The 25,115-nt window shown below is 53.1% G+C and overlaps 2 protein-coding genes across 5 annotated transcripts; both read left to right on the plus strand.

The window, feature by feature from the left end:
* The first annotated feature begins 238 nt into the window (after positions 1-238).
* Positions 239-14,487, plus strand: SYPL2 (synaptophysin like 2). Its single transcript, XM_046645128.1, has 6 exons — positions 239-523; positions 687-761; positions 7,404-7,528; positions 8,615-8,816; positions 9,792-9,983; positions 11,341-14,487. Exons 1-6 carry the CDS (start codon positions 470-472, stop codon positions 11,497-11,499), a joined length of 807 nt encoding a protein of 268 aa, XP_046501084.1. The 5' UTR covers positions 239-469; the 3' UTR covers positions 11,500-14,487.
* Positions 14,488-15,892: 1,405 nt separating this feature from the next.
* Positions 15,893-24,740, plus strand: ATXN7L2 (ataxin 7 like 2). Of its 4 annotated transcripts, XR_006885982.1 has the most exons (12): positions 15,893-16,076; positions 17,977-18,042; positions 18,427-18,531; positions 18,935-19,145; positions 19,443-19,729; positions 20,363-20,445; positions 20,802-21,055; positions 21,882-22,080; positions 22,224-22,345; positions 22,815-23,607; positions 23,764-23,982; positions 24,165-24,595. XR_006885982.1 is itself a non-coding variant. In XM_046645127.1 (11 exons), the coding sequence occupies exons 1-11, from the start codon at positions 15,950-15,952 to the stop codon at positions 24,614-24,616; spliced, it is 2,262 nt and encodes a 753-aa protein (XP_046501083.1). In that variant the 5' UTR covers positions 15,893-15,949; the 3' UTR covers positions 24,617-24,740. The 4 variants fall into 4 exon arrangements, 3 of the variants coding, with proteins under 3 accessions (XP_046501083.1, XP_046501082.1, XP_046501081.1); XM_046645127.1 differs by lacking the exons at positions 23,764-23,982; positions 24,165-24,595 and adding an exon at positions 24,602-24,740; XM_046645126.1 differs by having other exon boundaries at positions 23,714-24,595.
* The last annotated feature ends 375 nt before the right edge of the window (positions 24,741-25,115 follow it).

Consider the following 25,115-nt stretch of genomic DNA (forward strand, 5'->3'; position numbering starts at 1 on the left):
TGGCGGTGGGTTGGAGCGGCTGTGGCGTCTCGCTTGGGACTGGCCCTGGAGGCTTCTGGCAAAGAACCTGAGCCCCCTCGAGGCCGAACTGCCCGCAGAGGCCACAGGTCCCTTTAAGGCGTCCTGAGGGCAGAGACCCGGGAGCGAAGGGGGCGGGAGGAGGGTTCGGGAGCGCACGCCACGTGACTCGGCTGCCAAGTTCGCTCGCGAGTTTGACAGAAGTTTGAATTGGACTCGGGGGCTTTCTGCAGCCGGCGCGGCAGAGCGGCGGCCTCGGCGAACGCGAGCAGCGGCGCCCCCGCGACCCACCCCGCCAGCCTGGATCCCGGGCCGCCGCCGGCCGCTCGCGCTCCCGCACCGCTCGCTTCCCCCGCCGCGGGTCAGCAGCCCCCCGCCCCACCGCGGTCCCCACAGCCTCCGGGCGAGGGAGTCCAGCCCCCGCGCCGCGTCCCGGCCCCGCTGCGCCAGCATGTCCTCGACAGAGAGCTCGAGTCGCACGGCGGACAAGTCGCCGCGCCAGCAGGTACTCCCTGCGCGCCCCTGGGGCTCTCTCACCGCCCCTTCTCCACCTGCCGTCGGGCTCGACCCTTCGTCCGCCCCCACTCTCGGGTGTGAGTGAGAGGAGGGAACCAGCCTTGCCCAAGGTCCCCCACTGCCCTGACCCCCTGCTGGCCCTGTCTCCGCAGGTGGACCGCCTGCTCGTCGGGCTGCGCTGGCGGCGGCTAGAGGAGCCTCTGGGCTTCATCAAAGTTCTCCAGTGGGTGAGTTGCTGCCCCAGCCGCGGGCTATTTCGGGAACCTGGGCTGTGACGCTGACCCGAAGCAATGTGGCCGGAGTGGGGGGCAGGGAGGTGCTGCGGCCGGTCCGCGGCGGAATGGTGGGGGGCGGCGACAGGTGGGCGGGGGAGGGGCGGGCTGGGGCTCCTTCTCCAGCGCTTGGTGGCAGGAGGGTGAGGAGCGAGGCATGCGGAGTCCCGGATTCGGTCCTTCTATGTGCAAGGAGCCTTTGCCCAGGGCGCTCACATTTCACCCGGGCGACAGGACCCGGGTATAACCTTTCCAGAACTCTGATCCTGCACATACCACTCCTGGGCGGCGGGAGGGGGAGGAGGACAAGGGGGACGAGGAAAGCCGCGGAGGGCAGAGAAGGGAAGGAGGCAGGCGATGGAAACTATTCTGCCTCCAAACCCACCAGGACCTGGCTGATCCTGGAGGTGCGCTCAGGGGACAGGGTCCTGGTTGGCGGTTGCCCTGTTGAGGTCACTAGAGTAATCTGGGTTCCTGTAACTGAGTGAGAGAGTAGCTGAATGAATGAATGGAGTTCATGGCTCTAAGATTAAGTAAAAGGAAAAAATTAAGACAATAAAAATCACAGTTTGCCAAAATGTGGTTTGTAGAGTAAGACAGAACATTGAGCTGGGAAGCTGGGGCCCTGGGTTCCAGAGCTGAACCTGCCTTTTTCAACTGTGTGACCTTGGGCAAGTCATTTCTTTGGACCTCAGTTTCCAACATTAGTCAAATGTTGATCAGATCATCCGTAGGGTCCCCTTCTGCTCTAAATGGGTTAGCATGCTAGAATATTGCCCTTCATTATACTTACCTTGTGACCTTGAAGAAATCACTTGCCCAGGGCCTCAGTTTCCCCTGTAATGGTCTAGGGAAACACCATCTCCTTGCCTCACTGGGACTTTGAGACATTGGTATGCTCTCTCTCCTTCCCAGGGCCCAAGGCCTCCTGGGCATAAATTAGGAACCTGGACAGGCTCAGTCACTCTTTCAAATCAGAAAGACTGGTTGGGAGCATTTAGTGCACTATCACCGAAGAGATTTAAGTTAGACAATCCACACACCAAATGGTGTGTGAATAACAATCAGTGTACTTTCAGCACAGAATTCAGCTAGGGAATAAGTTACCATTAATACTGAGGATTGAGTTCTAAAGGGCTTGTAGCTCACTGGAGACAGGAGTTAGTACTGTGTTGCCAATTCCTAAATCATCATTTGGATGAGAATCATCAGATCTGAAATTCAGGGGCAATAGTGCATTTGGAGTTATCTCTGGATATCTGAGATCCTGACTAGGGCTACAGGCCAGCCTGGGGAGCTCCCAAGTACAAACTCTGGGACCTTGCGGGGACTTTCCATTCTCTCTACTGTTTCAAGAGCCATTGGACTGACTGTTGACTGAGCTCTGTCACCTCCCCCCACTTCCCTGTTCTGACCCACCACTTGAGTACTGGAGGGGCCATATAAGAATGATATTAAGGCTCCATGTGACTGCCATCCAGAACTAGGGACCATTAGGAGCTATCCAGAGGAGCAGAACCTGAAATGTAAGAGTACAGTTTTATCATTAAACTAGACAAATGGATCTAAGCGAAATTTGAGGAAGACTGTCAAGGGATGAGGGAAACAATAAGGTTATTAGACCATGGAATCATCCTGCATGGGGGGATTCCGAAAAGCATCCTTCCTCAACCCTTCTATCCTTTTCTTACTGCCCCCCCCCCCCCCAACGCCATTTCTACAAAGGCTGCACAAAGCAATGCCCGAGGAAATAAGCCAGGCCCCTCCCAGGGGCAGCACTCATCCCTAAGAGTTAAGTCCCGTTTGACTTTTATGATTCTCTACTTCTTAGAGAGGGTGTTCTGCCTTTCTCTCATAATGCTAAATCCAGGGGCCCAGGGCTAGACTCCGAACTCAGCCTTCATTCAAAGGGTAGCATCATAAGGAGATACATTTTGTTTTTACTGCCATCCTGGTGGTCTGAACTCAGAGTGTCTTTCGCTTGCCCTGAATCTCTGCAGATGAGCTAACATGAAACTACACAGGAACCAGAACCAGAAATGACCGTGAAAATGTCATTTTGGATTTTCACTCATTTTCTGCTTGGAGGGAGCAAATGCTCTTGACTGGAAAAGGGAAAAAAAGAAAACAAAAATCTTGCAGTTCTTGTGATGATAATTGAAAACTTTTGTTGTCATTGTTACTAAAAAGCAAAGGTTTTACTGGAATCCTGGTGAGAAGAAAGTAATGCTATTCTTTTATTAGTCAGGAACTTGGTTTAGAGTGTCTTTTTAAAATTTAAAAATTAACTAATCTCACCTTGATTCCAAGTCTAGAGTCTTGCTCAGTCTACACTAAGCTAGAGAAATAACATGGGCATAGACCAATAATTGGAGAACTAGTTTTTTTAAAAAAGAAAAAGGTAGACTTTGAGGTTGGATGGGCTTTGGTTTAAATGCAGTCTCCTCTGCCTTTTAGCCGTGGAACGTAGGGTAAGTGATGAAATCTTCATAGGCCTCAGTTTCTTATCTGTAAATGAGGGTAAGATCTGTCTCCTGGGCTCACTGGGAGGATTACAGGGGTAATATCTGTAAAGCATCCCAGCGTTCAGGATGGCCATGCTGAGCCTGGCAGGCCAGGAAGTATTCAGTAAAGCTGGTTCCTTTCTCTCCTATTCCTGAAACTTCCCTTTCCCCTAACTTTCCTCCTTCTGCAGACTGTCAGGCAGACTTGACCTTTGGTGAGATTATTCAAATATCATCGCCAAATCTTCACTTTGAGGATAATGTACAAAAGAATTTCCTGAATCACTCAGTCACTGTTCCTGTAATAAGTCATATTATCATTAACTGGGTGTGTCCCTGATCCATAATTCACCTTTAAGGTGCCAAAATCATTTATTTTGGCTCTGGGGTCTCTGTAATGAAAATAAGCTGTTTCAATAAGTGTGGGGAATGTGAAAGTACACCATCGGAGTTCATAAAAACGATGAGATGATTGTGGAAGTGGGATTTGGGGGAAGAACTTGTCTTTCTTGTGCCCTGCACTAACTGAGGATGTTAGTGTTCTCTGGACTGACACAGGATTATCACCAACAAGCAGGTCAGCACCAAAGTGGAGCTTCATCCTTAAACTCCAAAAGAGATGCAGAGGCAGAAGGAGGTGGAGGGCAGTGTATGACTATCGCTGTCCCCAGCAATGCAGGTCCAAGAGGAGGAAGCTGGTTGGCACCAGAACTCCAGAGATCCCCCTTGTCTCAGGGATTCCATCTCTCCTTGGCTCCTGTCCTTTATGACCAGTTTGCTCAACTCAGAGCTTTGTGCTTGGTGACAGAGGTGGTTTCAATTCTATCCCACTCTTGCCTGTGGCTCAGTCACCTGACACAGTTAGGGAAGAAAGCAAATCTGGTGCAGAAAGGTGGAAGGAGCTGGGAGAGTGTCTTTCTCTGCTCCTGCATCCCAGTGCAGAGTTACTCCCTCCCTCCTTACCATCTTCTCTGCACATAGAAGAGATCTCTTTTTTATAGCCTGAATAACTGTGGGATGCAGGGTTTGTCTTTCATTTTCTGTGTTTTTTTTTTAGCATGACACTCTCCTTTCTGGATGTAAACTCTTGTGAACAGGAACCAGGTCTTCCTCATTTTCTTGTCTCTAGCACCTGACACAAAGTAGATGCTTAATAACTGTTTGTTGATTAACGAATGAATGAAATAGAAAGAGCACTGGACAGGAAATCAGCAGATGTAAATTCTAAGCCTGGCTCTCACATTGGTTAAATGTGACCTTGGAAAAGTCACTTAATCTTTTGGGACTTCAGTTTCCACCTTTATGAAATGAGACTGTTGCGCTTGATAATCTCCGAGATCCTTTTTGCTCAGCTGCTCTGTGAACCTGTGAGATTCTCCTTAGATTTCTTCTTTCATCCACTAATATAGCAGATTGTCTGTTATCTGGCACCATCTGACTGTGTGATGTTTGGATGTAATAATATAGTCTGGTTAATAAAGGGTTCGATAAGGTGTTCAGAGATCCCTGACTTTCAAAGAATCAAACTAGAAGACAGTACAGTTAATACTAAAGTTGTTATGGGTATATTTTGCCCATAAAGGAATCATAAAGCAGGATTCAGGATTTTCAGAACCTCAAAGTTGTCATCTTGACATAGGAAAACATTCGGCAATGATGGAAAAGTTCTCTAATCTGTGTTGTCCAGTGTGGTACCTGCTAGTCACATGTGGCTCTTAAGCACTTGAAATGTGGCTAGTGTGACTGAGCAACTGAATGTTAAATTTTATTTCATTTTAATTAATGTAAATTTAAATAGCCACACTTGGCTAGTGTTGTGGATAGTGTAGCTCTAGAGTATGAGCTTCATGAGCACAGAGATTTTTTTCTCTTTTGCTCACTGCTAAGTAATAGTGCCTAGAACAGTGTACTAGTAGTAAAACTAGTACACACTAGATGCTCAATAAATGTCATCTTTCTGTAGATGCTCAGGAGTACCTGTGAAGAGAGTGCTGATGAAGAGAAGGCTCCATAGAGCAGGGTCATTGCCCAAGTTAGGAATACCGCCTTTCTTAGGGAACCTATACAGAGCCATTCACTGACTGACTGCCAACAGGTAAAAATATATCCAACTGTGCTGCCCTTCCTAGAATGTGACACCCTAATTGTGTCCCGTTCTGGACACCAGAAGCTAAGAGAAATAAAGAAACTTCTAAGAGGGGTCAGAGAACCACAGAGTTGACAAAAGATTAGAGAATTCCTGTGAGGAGAAGCTAGAGAAGTTCCACTGTTATGTTAGTGAGGCAACCTGGAGCTTGTAAAGGGTAGTGATGCAGAGGTTTTGGGTGACTTCTCACCAGCTCTGTCAAGAGAGACAGGCAGGGCTCTACTGCAGCCTCCGTGATTTGTCAGAGGAGGAAGTTATTCAGGCTTTGGAGAGAGGTTATACCATCTCCTTTCCTGGATGTTTTTTAAAATGGAAACAATTCTCATTTGTATGGACTAAACCTCCTGGAAACAGAGAGGTACCCATTATGACCTTTAGAGAGGGGTCAGTGGCTCCAGGAGGAAGATGGTCTGCCAGGCCAGGCAATGCAAGGCGGGGCAGTGGCACCGGACACCACCCAGGGGCAGAGCACAGCTGCCGGCAAGCCCAGCCAAGGGCACACTGATAGTGTTACCCTCGGAGAGTGAGAGGATTACAGAGCTGGAAAAGGCCTCCAGGTTACCCACTGCAAACCTCTCATTTTACAGATGAGGAAACTGAGACTCACAGAGTGGAGTGACTTATTAGAGGTCACCCAGCCAATTAGTGACAGGCCAGGACTAGAACCTGGATTTCCAGACTCCTAATCCAGGTCTCTTTTTATTCCATAACACTATCAAGCATTAGCAAAATAATGTGCACACAACTCTATTCTAAACTCTGGATGCAGGACTGAGACGTAGATTAGCTGTCTTCCGGGTGCTTAACGTCCAAGACACTGAGTCACCGAGAAACATACAGAAAATCAACAATTAACAGAATAAGCCCACTGCTTAATAAGAATGATTACATCATGTACAAGCCAATGGTAAGTGCACAGGAAATGGGGCCTGAACAGATGATGTGGAAGGATAAGAGATTCCAATTTCTCATCTCCTTTTCTAACCAAAGTGTGTTTCTCCAGAAAGAAATGTGAAAATCATAGGATGAGGGAATTTCATTTCACTCAAGACAGGAGTTTTAGTAAAATGTGATGAAAGGTGGAGAGGAAAACAATTCAAGTGATCTGAAACGCCTCTGGTTCTTAACACCGAGAAATGGCAGCATCAACAGATTACAGAGGGAAACTCCACTGGGGAAAGAGCTGAGGCTGATAAGGCAAGTGGAGAGTACTTTTCTCTGGGCCTGAGCCAGGACTGTCAGCATCAACCCAGCCAGCACTGTTGCTGAAAGGAAAGGTGCCTTTGGGGCAAGAGGAGTTAGGCTGGCAGTGCCATGGGACAGCAGCATGGCCCCCTGCCCCCTTGGCCCCTCTGAAGACTTGGCAGAAGTTGTCTCCTCCAGCTATGCTTCCATTGAGGCAGGAAGCCACTGGAAGTTAGCAACATGGTAATGACAAGATTCAATGACAGCTTCAGGAGGGAAAGGGAAAGCATTCCATGCATGCCTGATCTAGGTTGGCACAGGGGAATGTATTTCTCGGGTGCCTCTTTCTTGGGGAGGAAATTCAAGTCCAGCTTTGAGCTAGAAGTTTCTAAAAGCCTAAATTACTCTGTGTCAGTCATCATCTGAAGGAGGCTACCTATGGTCCCCAGTGTCACATCCAGTGGGGAGACCTGGAAACTGCCCATTTCCGCTCTCTTCATCTCCCTCCCAGACACCACTTAAAGTCAACTGTATTCATTTGGCTATTTGGTCCAGCACTCTGTGCAGTGAGCACAGCACCCTGAGGCTGGAAAACCAGTGGAAGCCATGGGTGCCTGCCCAGGAGGGACTTGATTAAAGAGAACCCGTCCCCCCAACCCCCACCATATCTGCACTTGCTGAGTGTCAGAGGGTGATTCTGAAGGGATAGACCTTGGCCAGTTGAGGCCTTCTGACTCTCAAAGGGGCTTCACTCTCCCTCAGCTCTTTGCTATTTTCGCCTTCGGGTCCTGCGGCTCCTACAGTGGGGAGACAGGAGCAACGGTTCGCTGCAACAACGAAGCCAAGGATGTGAGCTCCATCATTGTTGCGTTCGGCTATCCCTTCAGGTGAGCAGGAATTGATTCCGACCCCACATAGCCCCTCTCACTGGGTTGGCAGGACCTGCTTGGTCTCTTCCTCCTCCAGAAACCTAAAGACTGTTGTGTGCCACTCCAGATTCAAATAGAATTACAAGACTTAGGTCCTTCCTGCCCTTTAGGCATTTCAGACACACTGACAAGAGAAAAATATAAGGGAAACTCCGATAGATCACTGTTATAATAATGTTCCAGTCCACAGATAACCCATAGCAGGTAACAACACCTCCTACAGAAAGAACCCATGCAGTTTGGGATGGAGGCTTATAAGAGTCTGGGCAAGTTGGGCAGGTCTCTCTGACCCTCAGCAGCCTCCTCCCTGCCTTGCAGGTAAGGAAGCTTGTTAGTACTTAGATCCCACAGAGCTGATGTGGGGCACTCACCTGGTACCACCAGAATACAAGGAGGTGCACCTTGACCAGGAGGTAGAAGAGACTAGTACTCTTTGCTGGGTATTTGGGAGCTTAGGGGGGCCCCAAGTGTTTAGAGGAGAATGGGACCAGGGCTCACCTTTTCAGAAATTTCTAGTGGTAGCAGCCAGGTTAGATTAATTGTCTCTTGTATATAATAGAGTGTTTGTTTTTCTCTCTTTCTTTTGTCCAATAGAGTCTCATTGGGCAGCCTAAATAAGGCCTGAAAATGGGTGCTTCCAACCTTAACTTGGCCACTGTGGGCCTGTGCTTTCCCGGGGCAGAATGAAGCTGATCTCCTTGGTAGTTTGGCTCTCAGAAATAGATGGACTACGTATATTGTGGCTGTGACCTAAAGGGCCCTGGGGATACTTGGAAATACATAGTTGCCATATCTGGACAGGGTAGATGAGTGTGGGGTGGTGGCTGAATGAGAGGTGGGGCTTGAGCGGAATTCTAGGGAAGTTCCTGTCTTGACTGCAAGGTTCCAGCCAGAAACATTCCTTCCTCCCTGCCCCTTTTCTTGGCTCTGTAACAGTCCTAGGGTGAGAATTAGCACAGGACTTCTCCCAGGGCAGGGAGAGCTCTCTGCCTCCGCAGGGGAGGACTGCCCTGAGCTCAGGATGGCCTCCCCTGCCGCCTGCAGGTTGAACCGGGTCCAGTATGAGATGCCCCTCTGTGATGAGGAGTCCACCTCCAAGACCATGCACCTCATGGGGGACTTCTCTGCCCCTGCTGAGTTCTTTGTGACCCTAGGCATCTTTTCCTTCTTCTACACCATGGCTGCACTAGTCATCTACCTGCGCTTCCACAAACTCTACACGGAGAACAGGCGCTTCCCATTGGTGGTGAGTGGGCACTGGCCAGAAGGGATGGGGTGGAGAAACTGAGGAGATGTACCTTCTGGGGGTAAGGTCATTGCTGGGGGCGGGGGGGGGGGGGGGGGAGGACAAACCTGGTGGCTTTCCTGGGTCCCTGACACCTATATGTGGACCCTCCTAAATCTGCCTGCTGGTTCTTTGCTGGTGGTCCCGTTGGGTGCTGTGGCTCCCACAGTTCCTCGGGTCAGTGGAAGGCTCAAGTCTCAGGACTCTGCCTCTACCAACCTCCCATCACTTGTTGTGCCACAAGAGGCACAACAGCATCAAGAAGCAGGCACTGGAGTCTATTGGCCTGGGTTCAAATCCCAGCACTGTCCTTTACTAGCTGTGTGCTCTTGGACATGTTACTCTCGCTAAACCTCAGTTTCCTCAACTTTAAAATGGGAATAAAATAAGACCTATCTCATAGTCTTTTGGGGGCATAAAGTGAAAATGCATGTAAACTATCTGGCTTATAGTTATCCTCAGTAAGTGTTAGCTATTATCAATATTATTCCCCCTTTACTTTCTCCATGTCCCAGGCATGCAAGGTAGAAGGGGTGTCTTAGGGGACCCCATTTGTCTCCTGCAGTTTGCCTTTACTCTGCTACCAGGTGTAGCTGAGCAATGGTGACCAAAGGAAAGGCTGGGAGGGGAGAGTGGGGAATTCAGGCCACTTGGGTTTTGGGGTGACACCAACTAGCGGATGCCTTGGTACCTTGTTACCTGACCTCAGTTCTAGAGCATGGACAGCTGTAGCCCTGGGTGGCAGGATTCCTTTGGTGTCAGTGAAGAGATTCCTCAGGATGATCTGGGCTCGCTGAGGCTCTAGGTGTTGGGTAGGATGGGAAGAGGCAGCTGTCCCGGGACTCCAGGATTCCACTGCATTATGGCAAGAGGAAAAGAAGTGAGGAATCACGGGGGCATCTCTGAGTGTATTTCCTCTCCCTCTGCTCCTCTCAGGACTTCTGTGTGACTGTCTCCTTCACCTTCTTCTGGCTGGTAGCTGCAGCTGCCTGGGGCAAGGGCCTGACCGACATCAAGGGGGCCACACGGCCATCCAGCCTGACCGCAGCCATGTCTGTGTGCCATGGAGAGGAAGCAGTGTGCAGTGCCGGGGCCACACCCTCCATGGGACTGGCCAATATCTCCGTGGTGAGACCTGTGGCCACTGAAGGGGTCTGAGGGGGGCAGCACTATCCCAGCTGCCCAGGCTTGTCCCAGCAGTAGGTTCTGAGAGGAACAGAGAAGTGTCCCCACAGCTGGTATCCCCTGCATCGAGAGCCAGTGGCTCCCTGCACCTAATGCTGGCTGCTGGCCCCTGGCTGACCTTGAGAAGACATTTTGGGATGAGGGGAACCTGAGAGCCACTGAGCCTTCTGTTCCTTCCACCTTCTGTACTCTGCCTTCCATTTCCCCTCCCTTCTTCCCACCTCCAGCCATGCTCTCTGTGACTGCCTCCCACTCTTCCTGCCTCTTTACAATATGTGTGTGTGAACACATACAAGCACATGAAGGGGGAGCATAGGGCTGTGGCTGGGCTCAAAACTGGGAGCAGACCCAGAGTGAGAGAGAAGGGGCTCATTGTCTCTCAGGCCTCCAGACTGGAAGAGGGCTTTGGGCAGTGGTGGGTCCAGCTGGTAAGCACCTGTTTGGCCATCCCAGTTGTTAGAACACTGAAATATTTCCATACCAGTTAGTAAATAGCTGAGGCCTTGAGTTTTTCAAATGCCGCTGTCATCCCAGCCACCTCAGCCCTGAAAATGGCCTGAACCTCCCCAGGGCCCAGCAACTGAAAGGTTTAATGGCTGCCATACCAGGGAGCTTTCTAGCCCTTGCCGGAACCCTGCTGATAGGTTTTACCCTTCAACATTTTATTGTAAAAATTTTTACACATACAGCAAAGTTGAAAGAATTTTACAGTGGACACCCACGTACTCATCACCTGGACTGTACCATTAACATTTTACTCGACTTGCTTTATCACATATCTTTCCACCTCTCTTCATCTATCAATCCATCTTATTTTTAATGCATTTCAAAGTTAATTGCAGACATCAGTACACTTCCCCATAAATACTTCCTGCTGATAGGTTTTTCAATATTTTGCATGAATATTTGAATATAGCCCCGGCTGGTCCCGGGGCCTAGGGAAGGAGCACCTTGGACAGCTCTGGACACACCCACCCAGCAGAAGGCTCTCTGAGCAGGCGTGCTCCCCGTGGGAAGCCCGGCTAGGACCCTTGCTCCTTGTCATGCTTTGCACGATGCTTCACTCCAGGGGCCAGATTCTCCTAGCGACCAAGTCACAACTTTGGTGCATGCTGTGGACAGAATTAGACACTTTCACCAGAGAACCCCTTAGGCGGTGATGGCCTTGAACCCTACCTCTATGTCCAGTTCTCTTTTAGTCTTTCTAGCATTCTGTACCCACTCCCCATAGGTACTCCCCCTCCCTGTTCCCATGATGCCCCACTTACTATTCTCACAAACCCCCCTGATGTCTTTACAGCTCTTCGGCTTTATCAACTTCTTCCTGTGGGCCGGGAACTGTTGGTTTGTGTTCAAGGAGACCCCATGGCATGGGCAGGGCCAGGAACAGGACCAGGACCAGGGCCAGGGTCCCAGCCAGGAGAGCGCAGCTGAGCAGGGAGCCGTGGAGAAGCAGTAAGCAGCCCCCACCTGGCTACTCCCGAACAGGACAGCACCTCTTCAACCACCTCCGGCTTCCAGGACCTCCCTCTTCTTCCTTCTCCAGCTCCCCTCCCCCATCATTCTGGGCTTTGAGCTTTGAAACGTCGACGGATGGGCAGGCATCAGCTGTTGGAAACCTGGGCAGCCCTCCCAGTGGCTTCCTATCCCTCCTCCTACTGAAGCCCCAGATGGCAGGAGCTTAGTGCTTCTTGTCCACTGCCTGGACAGGCATCTTACTTGGGGTCTTACTCATGTCCTCACAGCCTCTGCTGCAGGCAAAGGTTGGAGGCAGGAGACCAGAGTCCTGAGACTGGTTCCTAGCAGCCACTTCTATCACCCTGTCCAGCTTCAATAAAAATGCAAGGGTTGGGGGGAAATTGGCTGGCAGCCTTCTCCCTGGTCCCTTGCATGGAGGGCCCACCAGTGGTTTAGTGACCCCTCTTCAATGGCTGTGATCTAGGCCCCATGTCTGCAATGATCTCCAGTCAGCCCAAGCTCAGTTTGCTTCCCGCTCTCTCCTCTGGCCTCTGCTTGGCCACAGAATCTAAAATGTGTGAACCTGGGAGGCCCACTAGCCTGGAAAACAGCCCTTCAGAGGGTCCTGATGAGGCCTAGACTCAGTGGGGAGCCGACAAATAGCAACTGAGTTGCAACTTCAAGAAACTAAAGCCAGGAAACTTTTTGGGGAGTCAGTTTTTTCTATTTCCTCAGTCCTCCCACCCCTTCAGGCTGGGGCACTTTCCACCAACACGCTAAACTCACACTTGCCCTGGGAATTCCTTACCTTCCTCCCTGTCCTCCTTCTTGGGCTTGGCGTCACACTCGGGACACAAGATGAGGGGTCTAGGAACATATCCATTTCAGCCCTCCCTACCTCCAACCTCTCCGTCCCTCTCCCTTCCCCAGCCTCTAGGGTCTGAGGCATTCAAGATCCTTTTCGAAGTTTGTCAAGGCTTTCCTTTCATTCCTGTGGGGCCAGATACGGGCTTTGGAAGGGCCCAAAGGACCATCATGAGGCTAAGTTGCCCCAGAGCCCCAGGACATGGATGGATGGGCCCATTTCCTCCTCACTCTCTGCTCAGTTTTTTCCCCCTCCCTGCTCCTTCTCTGGCCCCTCTTTCATACTTCTTCTTCTCACCTTTATGAAAGGACATGCTCTCTCCCTTTGTCCTCCATTCCTCCCCTGCTTCCTCATTTCTCCCAGGCTCTATCCTCCCCACCCACCCCCACCCAAGTCCAGGGCAGGCCGATGCTATTGGTGCTTCTTCACTTCGGGACCCAGTACCATATTTGTCTTTGGTGTGTCTCCTCTTCCTGATACCTCCTTCAGTCCCTTTCTGGACCCCAGGGCCTAAGGGTCAGTGCTGACTGGGTAAGGGCCATCTGTCTGCCGCCCAGCTAGAAACACTTCAGTCTGCCCTGACCATAGGGCTGCCCAGGAAGGATGAAGAAGGAAGAATCCAGCCATTTTCCAATCCAGTGCCAATTAGCCCACTTACCATCCCAAAGGTGAATGTGCCCTGTACCAATCTCTCCTCAGGACTGAATCAGCCCCTCCAACCTCCTCACCTCCCTAAACACCAGCCACAGTAACATGTGTATTACTGGAGTACCTGGGAGTCAAGACCTTTGACTTCTGGCCAATCATTTCTTCTTTGGGTCAGAGTTTCCCTACTTGACACGGGGAGTGTGAGATTTACATCCTCAAGTGCTCCAGAGTCTTTCAGTGAAATAATTAGTTTTTTTGTTTTGTTTTGTTTTTTAGATGTTGGGGAAGGGATTTGAGGAGGGAAGAGAGGATATGGGGATGAGAGTGTTTCTAAGTCTGAACCTCTCTCTGTCCTGAGCTGTCCCCGTGGTTACTCAAGGATAAGGGGGGGACAGTTTTGCCTACAGCTCCAGAGACACAGAGAACAAAGGGGTGACCTTCATTTTTCTTCACGCTGGCCCCTGTGAGGGTCTGTGAGCAGCTTCTACTGGAACTTTGTTTGGATTCTGTGTATGTATTTATAATTTATCTGAAATGTGATGGATAAAGTGTTCTCACTTGGGGGCTGAAGTTAGCAACTGGCCCTTCGGCTAGGGAAAGGGGGGTGGGTCTGCACTCCTGCCAAGGACTCCTAGCCCAGAACTCTCCCTAGAACAGAGAAGGCTCTTTCTCTTCCTCAGGAGGCTGGCTTGTTCTCCGCCAGAAGAGCCTTGATTTAGGCTATGGCCTCTCTCTCCATGGCCACCCTAAGAGGAAAAGCTACTTCACCTCGTTACCTCTAGAGGGCTGGGCTGGGCTAAGTGCCGAGGGCAGGGCTGTCCTCATAGGACTCATGTCCCCTCCAGCTGGGGCTGGTATCACTGCTTTGCCTAGTGCAGCCTGAGGTAGGAGAAGGTGTCTGGTTTCTCCAGCTGCTGCAGGAGGCCAACAGGCAGGGCATCTGCCCTTTGCTCTAGTAAACTCTGACCCAGCCAGGGTGCCCATCTAGGACCTTTCCTGAACATGAGTTCCCTCCACCATCACGGTCAGAGGTCTCCTACTTCCAGGATTGCAGATCAGGGGTGGGGGGAGAATGTTGCATGTTGTTTTCTGGTGCTTGTTATTACACATTTGAATAAACAGTGCTTCAAGCATTTGCCATGAAGGAGCCAAGACTGGAGCCCTTCTGGGGATTTCTTTTTCCCTCTTTCTCCCCATTAAGTTCTTGGACAAATGTCAGCATTTCCACCAAAACGTCATTCCACTCCTCTCCATTCTGCACCCCAAGCAATAAAGTCTGCAGGCTGAGGAGCTGTTCCTGGCAGCCCCCAGTCTCGTGACATCTCCTCTTTTGGTGGCACCAATTAATCTAAAGTAACTGAGAGTCATTAACAAATTTAGAGCAAACTCAAAAGGTGAGACAGTGGCTTCCACAATGCTGTTTCCATTTGCTTTCCTACCATCTGTGACCCAGACAAGCTTCCTGTCAGGAGTTGAGGGCCATATGCTTTGCCCTCTTAACTATAAAGGTTCTTGCTGAACAAACTCGCATCTCTATCCCCATTCTGATAGACAGTCACACGCTACATTTACATTCCCTAGAAAAATACACTTGCGCACAATATTACATTCCATTTCACCAGGTTCCTTGATACCCTAGAGATCATCTGTGGTTCTCAGGTTAAGAATATCTGCCCTTGGAGATTATCCTTTAGGTACTTAAACCTTCCCTGGATGAAAATTAGAAGAAAGTCTGAAATCTTGAAATCACAGACCTTGACTTATTTGTCTCCAGTTTTGTTTCTCCTTAGCTGAAGGAATGAATATGGGACAAGGTATGACGGGTTGAGGAAGGAAAAGAGAATTAGTATCTTTTTTCTGATGTGATGGGTCGGGGGACAGGGTGGGGGGCGCGGCAGGCCTTTGTTTCATGATTGTGTGAGGGTGGGAAGAAATGTTATCAGCTGAGAAGAAGAAAGAGGTGGATGATTAAGGTATTTTCTAGGCCTTAGCAAGGAAAACGATAGATCTGATGAGAAATCTCCCTATGCTGAGGCTCTGGTAGCAGCCCTTCCCTCAGAGAAAATATTCATTAGAAAAAGAAGCGAAAGTGATGGATGGAGCCAGGGTCCAGCCAGGGTTTGGAAAGGAGCGGTACAGGGTATCGATCGCAGTTCTCAGGAGGAGAGAGACGATTAGCAGAGATGCTGCAAACACCAGCAGCCTCGGGGCCACCCCAGTTCCGAGGCTGGCTCTGGCTCGGAGATAGCCTTCTGTCATCCTGACAGGTGATCTTGGTCAGCTCAGCTAGGTCCTCCCAAACCCAGACAATGCCACTTCAACCCTGCATCAGGGCAGCATGGGTTTCCCACAGAGGAGGCACGACACTGGAGCCGAGGACCCTCCCCCACTCCAACCCTTGTGTCCTTCAGCACATCCTACAGACTCCCTCCCCTTGCCCTTCTGATTCACAGCGCCCACCTCCCTGCACCTACCCTATTCGATCTACTGAGGAGCGACGTCGCTTCGTGGCCGCCAGCCCAGGAAGGGGCGCCAGCCAGCTGGCGGAGGCACGGCTTAGAGGGGCGTCTTGGGTAGAGAGAGGTTTGGGGCTGGGGTGTGTGTGCAGTGAGCTTGGGAGAGTGGGCTGGTAGCACAAAGAATTTGTGCACAAGGGTTAGGAGAGGAGGTCCTGGGGTTTTGGTCTCTTTTTCCCCCGCAATTGTGCATTTCGGAGGAGCTCTCTCGGCAAGCTAGGTAGGCAACAGCACCCCCTCGAAGCCTACATTTCCCAGAAGGCTATGCGAGAAGGAGGGTGAGGGGCAGGAGACCTGTGCTGCGCTTGCGCAAAGAGTGAGCTGGAAAGGTGGGAGGGAGAGGGGAGGCGTGCCCGCGGCGGGGCTTGGGGGAGGGGGCCGCGCGGCGGCGGCGCCCGGGCGGGCGCGCGTCCGCGGCGGTGATGGCGGTGCGTGAACGCGCGGCGGCAGCAATGGCCGCTCTGGAGCGGCGGGTGCCGAGTCTCGATGACTTCGCGGGACAGAGCTGGAGCTCGTGGGTGGAGCGGGCCGACCTGCCCGTGACCGACGGTGAGTGAAGGTTCCCTAGAGTCCGGGGACCCCATCACTGTCTCCCCTCCCCCACTCCGGGCCCCCGCCAGCAGAGGGGAGCAGCCGACGGGAGCCGCCGTCCGGCTCCCCGGCCCCCCAAACAAAGGACCCGCCGGGTCCTAGTGCCCGCCTGCTCCGCTACCTTCAAGCCTCCGGGTCCTAGCGCCGGCTCACATCCCGCAGCCCACCCTGCCCACCTCTGCCTCTGCCGATGCCCAATACCTGCCCCCACATCTGCTTGCCTTTATCTTTCTCCTTGCCTGCTGTCCTCCAGCTTCCGCTCCTCCTGCACCTGCCTCGAGCTTTCCCCATCCGCAACAGTCGTCTCCACGTGTTTCCCACGCACCCCACTTCTGTGCCCCCCTCCTAACCCCCCTTGTTCCTTGGCCTTCTGCCCCACACCTCCTGCTCCTTTTTGGCATTTGCCCACCAGCTGCAGTGCTACTGGACCCCCACCCCCTCCGCGTTAGTTCGTCGGTCCACAGTTATCCATCCTCCCTTCCTCCCTCCTTCCGTCCATCCATCCATGCCTCCAACCCTCCGTCCTTTCCCGGGCCTCTTGCCCTGCCTCTTGGCTCTCTCCCCTGACCCCCACCTTCTCTGGGCCCCGGAGTAGTGCCTTTGGTGAGCAGGCTGACAGCCCCTTCTCCTGATCTTTGTCTGGGCCCCAGGGGGCACCTGGCCTCGTGGCCTTCGGGGTGACAGCAGGCATCAGCCCCTGAAGAAGTTTGCAAGTGAGAAGAGGTGGAGGAGGAGACCGCATGGAGCGGTCTCTGATGACACTTGTTCTCCTCTGAGACATCCGACTCCCAGCTCAGTTCTGTCCATCACTGCATTTTAATAGACTTAAGAGTAGGAGCTGCCCCTTGTTTCTTGCATGCCTAACCCACCACCCCTCTTATCTGGAAATTATATAAGATTGTCAACAATCTTCTCATCCTAGAAAGGGGCAAATCTGTTAGTAGGTGTCAGAAGCAGACCTGAGTGGGAGCCCAGGCCACCCTGGGACTACCCCATGCTGGGTGGGCAAGGATGGGGCCATTGTCAGGGTCTGGGTGCATTGAGAACGGGAAATGGAATCAGACGGGTTTGGTGACTCAGAATTGATTTTTTTTTCCAAGGGACAGGGAGGGGGCGTAGAGGAGGGAGGGGAGAGGAGTAAGATAGGGGGATGGGGAAAGAGCTGCTTTGCACAGCTAACGTGTTTTTGTCATCAACCCAGAAACTGAGGTACAGGGGCAGTCCTTGCCCAAAGCTCCCCTAAAGAGGGGAGGGGCTTGCATAGCTGCCCATGGGGACTTTAAAGATGCCAAAGGGCCCCAAGACAGCAGTTTCTCTGCTCTGTGGCCATCCTATCAATGCAGGACCTGAGAAGCTGGGTGTAACTTTGATGATGCCATAGTAACCCAGGTAGAAGAAAATTGAGTTCATGGGGATGGGGACCTGGGAGAGTATCTGTTTGGGATGCCAGAGAGTAGCAGAAAGGACCCATTGAAGAAATTTCAAGAAGGGATGCAGGGATCTGTAGTAAAATATGTTAGGGACTATTTCCTATTTAAATGGGGAAGCAGGCCCAGAAAAGAGATGATATTTACCCACAACTAGTTGGCAGTGGAACCCTGAACTGTACCTTAGAGTGAAGGGTCTGTAAGAAATGTGGCTGGATCCCTCCTGATGGGGCCAGCTCATTCCAGAGGTAGCAGGTGAAGGAAGAATGGGCACTTGAGAATGACCCACTGAAGGGTTCTCCAAGTGGTCCTGAGCACCAGAAGCTTGTCATGAGTGTGGGCTTCCTATTGCCTGGCTGCGGGCCCTGGTCAGGGAGGAGGTGGGGCTTCTGGGAAGGGAGTGGTCCTTCTGAGCTGTATTTCTCCTCCAGGGGCTGAGTTGGAAGAGAGTAACAAAAGCACCAAGAAGTTGGATGCCATGACCCTCATTAAAGAAGGTGGGAGTCAGCACCTATTAGGGCTGGGGCCCAGGGCAGACAGGAACACCTTCCCCTCTTCCACTACATCCCAGGAGGTGGCCACTTAAAGCGGCAGGTCTGGGGATCTCACTTTGATGGGTCCAAGTCTGCCCATTCCCCTGGCTCCTCTGACCTGTTGTGGGAGAGTCTAATCCTGGATGATTGGCGCCCACTTACCTGAAAGCCTACATTCTTAGGGACTGGTTGGATTGAACTCTGGAGGCTGGGGGCATCCAGCATAAGGCCTGTCATGTCAGCTGGGAGGGGAAGTGTCTTCTTAGTGGTGGGGTGGGAGTGCTCTCTGATCTTAACAAGGAAACCTGGGGTCCCCAGCCCCGGTGATAAGGGCTTCTGTCATTGCAGACATGTCCATCTTCGGGCACTGCCCTGCCCATGACGACTTCTATTTGGTTGTGTGTAACCACTGCAGCCAAGTGGTGAAGCCTCAAGCTTTCCAGAAGCACTGCGGTGAGGGGAGCCCTAGGGAGGAGATAGAGGGGGCAAGGGAAGGTGGAACATGGAACTCTGAGGACAGGGTCAGTTGGGAGGTCGTGTAGGTAATGGAGGGAGGCCTTGGGGATAGAAGGTCCTGGGGGGCAGCTTCAGAGGATTGTGACGGGTAAGGGTTATTGTTTGAGCAAACTTCTAGCATCTGATGGAGTTAAAGGAAGAGCCAAGAGGTTCAGGAAGCTGGGTCGTAGAATTTTGAGTATTGAAGGGTCAAATTTAGATGGGAAGGAGGCAAATTTAAAATCTAAGCTATGGGAACTCCAGATTCTCTATTGTGAGTCTGTGAGCAGAGTTAGGAGGTTGAGGAAGGAGGCAGTTGATACCACTCACCTCGATTACTCTCTCCACCTCCTGGTGACAGAAAGAAGACATGGGCCCCTCAGCAAGCTTTACGCCCGGGCCCCACCCCCACCTCCAGCCCCTGCCAGCTCTCAGAAATGCCATGTAGTGAATGGGCAGGGCCCAGCTTGTAGGGCCCCAGGTTCCACCAAAACCTCCTCCAGGGAGAAGGGCCAGGGGTCCCGGAGCCGTGGCCACCAGCCTCCTGAGAAGACCCAGAAGGACAACCTCTGGTAAGGAGAGGCTGGAGACTCCCTAAGACCGGCCCTGACCCTAGCCCAAGACGGGGTTGACACAAATGGAGGCAGCTGTGGGGCGATGGGCCCTTCTCACAACACGAGGCAGCCAGCTCTATCTGCCACTCCCTTTCATGTGCTCCAGGGAATATGGGGTCCCCTTTTCCCATGTTCTGCACCCCCGCTGGAGCCCACCCAAATTCCAGGGCTGGGAAGGAGATGGCTCTGGGCTAGAGTCCAGGGCCCAAGGCCAGCCTCCTTACCACCCAGCCCACACCCTCTCTCCATGTATAGCCTTTTCGTGCCTGTGGTGAATCTGGAGAAGATGTCCAGTCTCCCGAAGCCCGATGGACACGGAATCAGGGTGGCCCCGCCCTCTGCTTTCCTCAGCCAGCCAGGTGGCCTCACCAAGGATTCCCCAGGAAAAAACCCCATGGCACCCCCTTCTAAAGAACCTCCTGGCAGAGAGAGCATTGAGATGAACCCCAGCGAGGGCCCCAGTCACCGGACTGAAGGCAGCCCCACTGAAAAGGAAGCTAGTGGGGTCAGGCTGCCCCCCAAAACTCACCGGAAGATGGCTCGTGAGTAGTCGTGGTCTCGGGGGTCAGGAGGTAGAGTGGGGGCTCCTTCAGATTGCTTTGTCCTTGGGTCTGATGGAGAGGGGTCAGGAGGGAGTGGGCCTGGCTATCACAGGTTGCCAGGGCACAGGAGCCCCTGGTCACCCCTTGACATGGACACACACTTGACCTGCTTGCTCCCTGGAAAGCATCTCTCCAGCCCAGGTCTCCTGATCAAGGCTGAGGGAGCCTATGCCCAAGCAGGTGAAGTTATTCTTCTTCATTGTGGGCTGCTGAGTTTTACCTCTTTTCTCACCTAGATCCAGGGCACCACACACCTCCCACAGCTGCTTTCTTTGGCATCCCAGATATCTGTGGCTGCTTTTGTTTCTTGATATGTGTTGCCTGATTTGGGCGTGGAATCCCCATGATGAGTTCCTGGGCTGGGAATGAGGATGGGGATGGTTCTTGCGCCCAGCAGAGAAGTGCTGATGCCCAGAGGACTTTCTCTGGAAGCCTGCAGCCCCAGACTTGAGGGCCAGAGGCTCTTCCGTCTTAGGCCCCTCTCTTCTCAGGCTTTAGGCAGGAAGAAGCCAGAGCCTCCTGTGGACCTCCTAGACATGGCCTAGAGGTTCATGGGAACCACTTTCCCCACAGGAAAGGAGTGTGACCTCAACAGGCAGTGTGGGGTAATAAATCCAGAGACCAAAAAGATCTGTACCCGCCTGCTGACGTGCAAGGTAACCCCCACTCCCACTGCACAGTGAGGGAGGACAGCACAGACACGGGCCCTGGGCAAGGAGAGGAATTGAGTTGCTATCCAAGATCTGGGTCCAGGGATGGGGGTTAAGCCCAGACCAAGGGGAGAGGAGGCTGCCCACTGTGGGCCCAAGGTGGGGGCAGCAGGCAGGGGGTGGCTTCCAGATGCCCCCACCCCAGAGGAGGGTTTTGGTCCTGTGGGGGAGTGAAACAAAGACACACAAACACACTCACACCCCCTCTCTCTCCGCTTGCCCAGGCCAGAGCACACTGCTGCCCCTCACCCCTGCTCAGCTCACACCCCCCCTCCCCACCCCTCCACCCTGCTGTATTCTAGATCCACTCGGTGCACCAGCGCCGGGAGGTCCAGGGCCGGGCCAAGGACTTTGATGTGCTAGTGGCAGAGCTGAAGGCCAACTCCCGCAAAGGGGAGTCTCCCAAGGAGAAAAGCCCAGGGCGTAAGGAGCCAGCTCTGGAGCGCCCCTCCCAGGAGCCCCCCTCCTCAGTCCCGGTTGTGGCAGCAGCGGCTGTGCCCAGCAGCACCTTCTCTGCTCGTGCCAAGCAGACCTACCCATACTGTGCACTGCCCAGGTACGTCCAGGATCCAGCCCCTGTCTCACCTGGGGACACTGGGCCCTTGGCCGTCAGGGTCCCCTGGAGACAGGCCCAGAAAGTGTCCTGAAAGGTGCTGCTTACTCCGCCCTGAGTGTGGGGGGATACCTGGGGCCCCTAGCAGTGGTGGGGAAGTAGGTGATTCCCTGTTCCTGACCAAGCATACCACAGTTCCCCGGCTGTCTGTAGTGCACCAGTTCCAACACCCAGGATAAAAACGTTTTCCCAGGCTGCTTCCAACAGGCCAAAACTCTTAACTGGGGAGCCGAAAGGGTCAGGGTCCTGGGTGAGGCAGTCCTACTGTGTATTCATTCACTGGCCCCTTCGTGTGCAGAGGCTGCGCTGGACCCCGGGGAGAGCCTGCCTTGCTGAAGGAGACACACACGCATCTCTGCCTGTAACACGAGGGGCAGACACGAAACACAGGCTCAGCTCACAGACAGGCTCACAGGAATATGTGATGCAAGAAGGGGGTTGAGAGAATTGACTGGGCTGACCAGAGCTGGGTGCAGTTAAACTCAGAAGATTTTCTGGAGGAGGCGAATCTGGAGCAGATTTTCCTTCTGAGGAGGCAGGGCCTGGGAAGTGAAGGGGCTGGGGAGAGAACCCCTTGGGATCTGTGGCCCCTGACCTTTCTGGCTCTTACTCTGAGCTCTGTTGTTCCCTCCCTTCCTGTCCTCCTTCCTCTTTGTCTGATTGCCCAGCAGGGTGTTTGCCCTGGCTTTTTGAGCTTGGCGGGTTCAGGGACACCCCACCCTGACCCACTCCCATCACATCACCCTCACATCCCCTTTGGCCCTTCCAGGTCCCGGGCCTCCTCTGAGAGTGAGTTGGATGATGATGGCCCCTGTGGTGGTGATGGGGACCCAGGCCTGTTCCCCTTCCCCCTGCCCCGGGGTGGGGCCCAAGCCTCCAGCGAGGAGAGTGAGGAGGAGGGGACATCTGACGACCTCCACCACCCCCCTGACTGCCATTATGCAACCCGGCCCCCGCGGCCACAGGCGGTAAGGACCTGGGGCAGGGACCTGGGGTGGGGGGTGGCCCAGCTCTCCTGGCCCACAATGTGGGGAGGAGGTCAGATCCTGTGTGCAGGTGCCCTCCCTGCTTTTCAGGGCCTGCTAACCTTGTACCTTCCTTCTGCCTTCAGTTCTGCACCTTTGGGAGCCGGCTGGTGAGTCCAGGATGCTACGTGTTTAGCCGCCGGCTGGACCGGTTCTGCTCCGCACTGAGCTCCATGCTGGAACGGCACCTCAGCTCACACATGTGGAAGTGAGTCTCTTGGGCCCAGAATGTGCCTCCCTGTCCCCCAGGCATACATGGGCTTCAGAAGCTCTAATTCTCCACATACACCTATAGATTTGGCTTGACTGTTTGCCAGGAAGACTCCAGCTAGAATGAAGAGGAGGTGGGGAAACCTGGCAGCCTGGAGCTGGGCTAAGGCAGGGCTTGAATGAATCTCGACTCTTATCCATCACTTCCAGTACCTTTTGGCTAACTAGGGATAGGGGATATGCAAACTGAGATTTAGAATGAGGTTCTTAATGGGTCTATATACTAGTTCATTCTTGCCTATTCCTGTGCCTTCTTCCTGATCCTAAGTTCCAGCGTCTCCCAGCAGATGGCAGCAATGCAGGGGCTCTGTGGACCATTTCTAGGTGGGGCAGAGAGACTGGTGTATGTTGGTGGGGAGGCCCTCTTGTTTGCTGCGCATCACAGTGAGGCTCTCTTTTTGCTGCAGAAAGATTCCACCAGCGGCTGAGCCTCCATCTCACCTTGTCAGCTCATCTCTGTCTGCTCCCCTGAGCCCATCCTCTACGGGCAGCTGCCCCCGCCTTCCAGGCCCAACCCCCAGACCTGCCTGCCCAGCCTCCACACCCCCCACCAAGGACAGCCTTGTCCCCAGCTACCCTGCAGGCTCCCCCAGTGTGGCAGCCGCCTGCAGCCAGGCAGAATGCATGGGCGGGAGCCAGGCCATCACCTCACCACTGCCTGCCAACACACCATCCCCATCCTTCAGCAAGCTCCCTCCTTCGAAGGCCAGCAAGTCATCCAAAGGCAAGGACGGGGCTGAGGTGGAGGCCCCTTCTCGAAAGCGAAAGTTATCCCCTGGCCCCACCACTTTCAAACGGACCTGCATCATGGAGCCCACTGGAAAAGGCAAACCTGGCTGCCGGGGCCTCTCAACCAAGACTAAAACAGCCCTGGGCATGGGGCTTAATGGGACGGTGGGGCCAAGAGTGAAGCGGGCAGGGCCCCTGGACTGTCGGGGTTCCCCTCATCCGCCCCCCACACCAGTCAAGGCTTCTCAGCTGGACAACCGGGGAGCGGCTGGACACCCAGCCAAGGCCCTGCCAACCAACTGCCTCTCTGAGGAGGAGGTAGCCAAGAAGCGGAAAAATCTGGCCACTTACTGCCGGCCAGTGAAGGCCAAGCACTGCCAGGCTGGCACCCCTGCTGATGCGGCCTGCTCTGTGCGCCGCAAGAAGCCGGGTCCGGCCCTGGCCTTTGAGGAGAAGTGTTCTACACTGAAGGTACCAGCCCAGCTCCCTGAAGAGCATGGGCAGGGAAGGGTCAGGATGGACGAGGGTGGAGTATACAGTGGGACACAGAGAAGGTGCTAAGTAAATGTTTGTGCAGGGAAGGGAAGAAAGGGGAAGCTGAGAGAGTTCCTGGGCCGTCTTCTTTAGGGCGAGGTGGATCAGCTCTTCGCAAGGTGACTCCAGCTTTTGCTTGATGGCCTTCCCCTATCCCCAGCCCTCTCCGCTGAGCTACAGAGATGCCGACTCTGCCTCCCCCTCCCCCACTCTCGCTTTGCTTTAATCAAAGTGGCCCTCACTCCAGGAACTGGAGCTACCTCTATCCCCTGAAGGAAAGGACGTTGGACTCCCTGAGCTCTGCTAAGAAAGGTTTGGGTAGTGGGGTTGAGCTTGGGTCCCTGAGCTGTGGCCTAACGTGCTGAGCAGCAGGGTGGGTGGGCTGGTCTTGTTCATTGGTTTTGCCTCTGGGTATCAGGATATGGAAAGGCAGGGGCACAACTCAGGGTCCACATATGCATGTATGCCCACCTTGCACATGTACCCACTTCCAGGTTTTCAGGTGCCAAGCGAGTTCTTCAGGGTTTCTGGTAAAACCAGCAGCCAGGTTTATTTGCCTCTTCTGATGGGAGCCCTGGCGTAGCGTGCTATGAACTGTCCGCATGATCCCAGCCAGGAGGGACTTATTGGAGGTGGGAAGGAGGGTTGCTTTCCTGGTTTAGGCATGGGCCAGATACATACCAACACCTCTGGCACCCATATGAACAGTTGCCCAGGGCATGAGAGTGTGTGTTTGTGCGCACATGTGTGCATGAGTGGTCTCCAGCCTGCCCCTGCTGGGCTGGCCTTCATCTTCCCCTTTGCCCAGCTTTACTCACCAGGCCAGCAGGAGGAAATCAAGCCTTAGCCTTATGGTCCACACAGTTCACTGGGTAGGAGGACTGCTAGGCCCTGAGCCTGACCCTGTCTCTTGCCTCTTGTCTTCCTGCAGTCAAAAGCCCATTAACGAGAAAGTGCCTGCCCACTGCGATGGAGCCGCCAGCATCTCCTCCCCTCCAGATCCGGGCCCCAGGCTGCTGCCGCTTTTTATAACTTTATATTATTTTTTTTAAGAAAAAAAACTCTTTAAAATACCTCAAGACTGTCTCCCTCTTCTGTTGCTGTTCCTAAGAAAGTACAAAAACAGAAACATAGAAAAGGAAGCAAAAAAATGTAACAAAATGAGTATCCTTACTGTCCCCAACCGCACCCTGGGAGGCTGAGATGATAGGTAGCCAGATTCCAGCTCCCATCGCTTGCCTGCAAAAGTCTCTTATGTTCATCAATTTTTGTCCTTTTCAACAGTGTGGAAATGGCTGGGGTTTGTATCATTGGGGCAGTCTTCTTTCCAGATGGGACGGTGAGGCATGTGGTTCTGAGTGAGCAAGGCTCCCCAGAATCTTGACCTGGGAGACGACTCCAGTACCACTGGGAAGGGAAACTTGATAGGGGAGGGGAGCCACATG

This window comes from Equus quagga, chromosome 18, assembly GCF_021613505.1.
Source record: "Equus quagga isolate Etosha38 chromosome 18, UCLA_HA_Equagga_1.0, whole genome shotgun sequence".
In the NCBI taxonomy this organism is placed as follows: domain Eukaryota; kingdom Metazoa; phylum Chordata; class Mammalia; order Perissodactyla; family Equidae; genus Equus; species Equus quagga.

What these genes read in the sequence shown, in the direction of transcription:
- SYPL2 (XM_046645128.1), top strand. Translation starts at nt 470, where the DNA reads ATGTCCTCGACAGAGAGCTCGAGTCGCACGGCGGACAAGTCGCCGCGC. An exon ending in GCGTTCGGCTATCCCTTCAG is followed by an intron (nt 7,529 to 8,614) that starts GTGAGCAGGAAT and finishes TGCCGCCTGCAG; the next exon opens with GTTGAACCGGGTCCAGTATG. An exon ending in GACTGGCCAATATCTCCGTG is followed by an intron (nt 9,984 to 11,340) that starts GTGAGACCTGTG and finishes ATGTCTTTACAG; the next exon opens with CTCTTCGGCTTTATCAACTT.
- ATXN7L2 (XM_046645125.1), top strand. Translation starts at nt 15,950, where the DNA reads ATGGCGGTGCGTGAACGCGCGGCGGCAGCAATGGCCGCTCTGGAGCGG. An exon ending in CCATACTGTGCACTGCCCAG is followed by an intron (nt 21,056 to 21,881) that starts GTACGTCCAGGA and finishes TGGCCCTTCCAG; the next exon opens with GTCCCGGGCCTCCTCTGAGA. An exon ending in AGAAGTGTTCTACACTGAAG is followed by an intron (nt 23,608 to 23,763) that starts GTACCAGCCCAG and finishes CGTCTTCTTTAG; the next exon opens with GGCGAGGTGGATCAGCTCTT.